This window comes from Gigantopelta aegis, chromosome 2 (genome assembly GCF_016097555.1).
Source record: "Gigantopelta aegis isolate Gae_Host chromosome 2, Gae_host_genome, whole genome shotgun sequence".
Lineage (NCBI taxonomy): Eukaryota > Metazoa > Mollusca > Gastropoda > Neomphalida > Peltospiridae > Gigantopelta > Gigantopelta aegis.
In genome coordinates, this window is record NC_054700.1 from 40,875,801 (window position 1) to 40,881,305 (window position 5,505).

At 37.5% G+C, this 5,505-nt stretch overlaps 1 protein-coding gene across 1 annotated transcript; it reads left to right on the forward strand.

The window, feature by feature from the left end:
• Positions 1-85: 85 nt before the first annotated feature.
• On the forward strand, positions 86-5,125 carry LOC121378329 (adenylate kinase isoenzyme 6-like). The gene is made up of 4 exons (XM_041506451.1): positions 86-219; positions 1,994-2,145; positions 3,920-4,065; positions 4,872-5,125. The coding sequence occupies exons 1-4, from the start codon at positions 180-182 to the stop codon at positions 5,056-5,058; spliced, it is 525 nt and encodes a 174-aa protein (XP_041362385.1). The 5' UTR covers positions 86-179; the 3' UTR covers positions 5,059-5,125.
• Positions 5,126-5,505: the final 380 nt, after the last annotated feature.

Genomic DNA, 5,505 nt, shown 5'->3' on the forward strand with positions numbered 1-5,505 from the left:
CATCATACCGTGTGTTACGACAAAAGTTTACTATGTAAGAATAAGTGGCTCGAGTTCAACATAGAACCAGTCTAGGAAAAGGTCGGACGGTTTCTGTGGAGCTTTAACGAAAATGGTTAGATTTAAATAAAACAGATTGACATACGAAGGTTTTGTTTTGTTTTTGTCTCGAATTCGCAATGGCAGCCAGGCCACGTGGGCCTAATATATTGATAACAGGTTTTATTGTTTGTTCATTTAAAGCATGGCTTTGGTATTAACTGTCTTGTATTTGTATATTGTTACTTACCATGACAGCGTATAAACTAATTCCAGAAAAGAACCGAAATTGTAAAATGTCGGGGCGGGACGTAGTCTAGGTGGACCCGTGATTAGTAAAGCGCTCTCCTGATGCGCAGTCGGTCTAGGATCAATCCCGATTGCGTTATGACAGCGAGTTTCTTCTCTCATCATCTGTATGGTCCTTAACAATAAAATAAAATATACTTTCCTTGTAAAATGTCATATTACACAAAACAAACAAACTAACTTTTTTTTTAATCAGTTGTCATGATCTGGCCTAGTGCACGGGCAGTTTCTGCCAGCAATTTCTTTTTGGCAGATTTTAAGTTAACTTTTGGACAAAATTAATTACTCTTGTCATTACTGTATGCTTTTCTTAACTCTAACCCCAAATTTAACCCATTTTCTTTCTGGGGGAGGCCCCCCACTACCATACCCCGTTGACTGGTTGCATTCAAGTTTCAACACATTTGAAGTCCATAGCGCCATACCCAAAAATTTATTTCTGGCAGAAACACTAACGTGGCACGTTATGTCAATACTTGCAAAAGTTACTGGTTTATAATTGCTGTAGGCAGGTTCAAAATTGCCATAGGTGAGCATTTTGCTTATGGCAAAAACATTTCAAAATTAATAATATCGAAGTTTAACAAAACAGCTTAAATTAAGATGTGGTTAACCAAATATCAATTAAAAATCAGTTTATTTCATAATTACTGTACCTGTAACTCATAACAAAATTAATTCCAGTATTACTATTAGATATTTTATTAACTTTCATGTTTTATTGTATATGGTCAAGATCAATTAAGCTATTATGGTCAAAGATGTCAGCAGATACTTCACTGTCGACTTAGAATGGGTAAAGGTAACCTAAATGGTCATAAATTTAAGTGTCGTCTGTTAGATAATCCAAAATGTACTTGTGAACATCATGTTGAAGATGCTGAACATTTCTTGTGTCATTGCCCTCTCTTCAGGGTGCATCGAAATGCCCACTAACAGAAATATCTACATGTTAATCATAACATTTTATTATTTTGCGATCTACACTTAGCTAATAAGGAAAATGTAGACAGTTTTAAATCTGTTCACTAAATAATAGTAATAATCAGGTATGTCACCTAAAGAGGGAAATAGAGCTTAAAAACACTAACATTGGGGGGTTGAGTTGGAGGCAGGATATTCATATTTACAAAATAGACGTAACTGCAACATTTGACAAAATATATTTCACTAGCCGTCGGGCATGACAATAGTAGTAATTTACTAGCCCAACATTGAATATCACTAGCCGTGGGAGTGGGTCTACCATAATCTAGAAGTCCTGGTTTGCCATAGAAATTTGGTACGGTACAGTAGACAAAGAATTTTTGGAGCATTTTCACCATTTTTAGAGCTTACTTTTTTTCATTAAGTACAAAAATTAATAGAACTAAAAATAAATGTAATTAATATGCTTGATTTAACAACTGAATGATAAAATAATTAATGGATTTTTTATTTATCAATAAACAAAATTTCATTGTTTTATAAAGGCAAGTTTTGAAGTAATTATTGAAAAAGTCTTGTTTAATCTCAGGGCAGCATGGTGCCGATTATAGCAAAATGGTGCTAGACTACTGAGCCTATTGCTGCACCATGCTGAAACAATCTAGGGAACACACTAGTCAGTATAAAATTAATTTGTGTTTTTACCTGCATTTATCAGGGACACCTGGAACCGGTAAATCAACGCTGGCATCAGAGTTGGCACAGAGAACAGCCTTAAACTACGTCGGTGTTGGGAACCTGGCCAAGGAACAGGAGCTGTTTGAAGGGTGGGATGAAACGTACCAGTGTCCAATCCTTGATGAAGACCGGGTAGGAAAACTCACTCTCTCGCACACATACACACACTAGTGATGAGAATGGGTTGGAATTTCATCAACCCATCAACTTTTGATTACATACTGTAGGTTAGAAGTATATGAACTTAAGAAGTATTTTGAAATTTAAAATTTAATAGGTCTGTTCAATGTCTGTCTTCCTTAAAGCCGCACACCCTAGTTCCATCCAGCGAAAATAAATTATAATTTGGTTAATCTACAAACCTGTAACACACTTAGATCACGCTTTTATCAAATGGAGTGAAAAAGCAGGTTTTATATCGATAAATACCATGGGAATCCCCATGTCCCAATTGCTTGAAATAATTTTGAAAGTAGTATTCTGATGTCACCGGTAGATGTCGCTCGAAGCACAACAATGCCTACGTCACAACAAATTTCACAGAGTGCGCGCAGACTTGGGGTGCGTTCTTTTCGCCTCTCCTGGACATGTTCCAACTGTTCTGTCCTGGTTGTATCCCCTCTCCAGATATTGTAAGACTTAGCAAAATTATTGGTTTTAAGGGTTTGTAACGTTTTGTAGTGAGACACTTACTTGTCTGAACTTTATTGTTACTGAAAATGTTCACGAACTGTGAAAAAAAATCTCACAAATGAACAACAACAAATCGGATGTTGATTGCGCGAACCGTGCATGAGAAAACAAACTGAACCAAAATGATAATGGTCACGTGGTATACCAACATCTGTGACGTTTACACAGGAAGATTCCCTCTAAAAATAGATTGGACCTCGCTTGCTTAACGTTTTTTTCTCGACAGCACGTCTTGTGAAAAAATGCAAAAAATGCATTTCGTGGTTTTACAAACATCAGGATTACCAAAAAGCACTTCAGGTGAATGGAAATGTGTATTCTGATAATAAAATGTAAGTAAAGTGCAATTTTATTTGTGAAAAATAGAGTTTAATAGCGAAAAACAACGCCATAATGGTTAACAAATAGCCGTAACTAGGGTGTGTCCCTTTAAGTACTTATATGTTTACATGTAAACAAACCCAAAACGCAGCATATTTATATCAGTTCCATTATTTAAATTGTAGGAACAATTACAGTAACATTTCCCATGACAATCGAATTATTAGTCACAAACCCTAGTTTTTAAACACTAAGACAGATTTTTTATTATTAGAGCAGTTTTTGATAACTGGAATCAGATATTACTTTGATTTTATTATTTATATTAAAATAATTATTCATTTCTGTACATCCGAAGTGTTTCTGGTCATCCTGGTGGTTTTAATATCACAAAATGCATTTACTGTTACTTTAAAGTTTTGTGTTTAGATGAGTTTTTCACAAATTATAAGTTTTAGCTTAGTGAAACTTGGTTTGTAGTTGTACCTGTCGATGTTCATCACAGTGCACTGAAAAAGTTTATGGCAGGTAAGACATTTAATTCCGGAGAATTCTTGTTCCATCATTTAGTGGTGAGAATAGTTCAAGTTAAATTTTGTTTTGTTTAACGACACCACTAGAGCACATTTATTTATTAATCATTGGCTATTGGATGTCAAACACCAGCTACATTTTTCCATTAGCAGCAAGGGTTCTTTTATATGCACTATCCCACAGACAGGATAGCACATACCATGGCCGATGATATACCAGTTGTGGTGCACTGGTTGTAACGAGAAATAGCCCAATGGTCCCACTGACCGGACCGACTGCACATCAGGCAAACACTTTATCACTGGGCTATGTCCCGCCCCTTGGTGAGAATAATGTCATGTGAACTTTGTTTTGATAGGTTATTGATGAGCTGGAAGACACTATGAGTGAGGGTGGCAACATCGTGGACTACCACAGCTGTGACTTCTTCCCCGAACGCTGGTTCGACATCGTCTTCGTGTTGCGGACGGATAACAAGACGCTTTATGAGAGACTTGAGAAACGGTCAGTACACATATATGAACCATAATGCTGAAGCATCCTGGTTTTGTAGGCAGGTCTTTAGATTACACAAAAACTGAGGCATTAATGGGTGGGCCCGAAAGCAGGTCTTTAGATTACACAAAAACTGAGGCATTAATGGGTGGGCCCAAAAGCAGGTCTTTAGATTACTCCAAAACATTAATGGGTGGGCCCAAAATAAACAAGCCCAAATTAAATACAGACATGCTAACCTCAAACCATTTCGCCTCAGAATCAATGGAATGTTAAGCAGTAATTATATTAAAATAATTTGAATTTCCGAATATGTACAACTTTTTACCAAAGTTTATTAACATTACTGCACTAAATATATTGTATGTTAGTAGTAGTACACTTGCCTGATGTGCCATGAACCATAGGATTGATGGACTTGGTTTTTCCTGTCTTAAACCATTACACCACAACTGTGTGTCTCTCATCTTGTGTTCTCGTCTCATGTCTCTCTCTCGCTCTGTCTATCCACCTCCTCTCTCACACTCTACCCTCTCCCTCTCATTTTCTCTTCCCCATACTCCCTGTGTGTCCCGTCCTTCAATCTATCCTCTTTCTTTCTTGCTCTGTCTCCCCTTCCCTGTCTTCCCCTCTCTCCTTCTCTTTTTTCTTTCTCTATCTCTGTCTCTGTTTTTCTCTCTCTTTCTCACTGTGTCTCTCTTTTTTTTTCTTTCTCTCACTCCTACCCATATGTTAGACAGCAAACTGCCATAGATTAAAATGTACTGAGGTGTCATTAAACAAATAAGAAATATTAATGAGATGCTTTATTTCAGAGGCTACAGCAGCAAGAAACTGGAGGACAATGTGCAATGTGAAATATTTCAGACAATTCTTGACGAGGCTCGTGAAGCCTACAAAAGTGAAATTGTTCATGAACTGCAGAGTAACACCCCAGAGGAAATGGAAGACAATTTGGACAAAATGGCTTTGTGGATTGAAGACTGGAGAGCCTCACACTGATGTTTTTTTTGTTTGTTTTTTTTCAATTGTTTTTTTTAGCTGAGATAAACAAAAAAAACACCCAGAATTCAGTCCATCTGTTTATGAATTATGTTACTAGTTCCCTATCAGTCCAACTGGAGGGGACTATAGGTTTTGACTCCATCCGTCCGTCTTGTCATTCCGCCTGTCCCACATATAGTTTTCATAATACCTCAAGATATTAATAGACCGGCCTCGGTGGCGTCGTGGCAGGCCATCGGTCTACAGGCTGGTATTTACTGTGTTTGGATCCCAGTCGAAGCATGGGATTTTTAATCCAGATACCGACTCCAAACCCTGAGTGAGTGCTCCGCAAGGCTCAATGGGTAGGTGTAAACCACTTGCACCGACCAGTGATCCATAACTGGTTCATCAAAGGCCATGGTTTGTGCTATCCTGCCTGTGGGAAGCGCAAATAAAAGATCC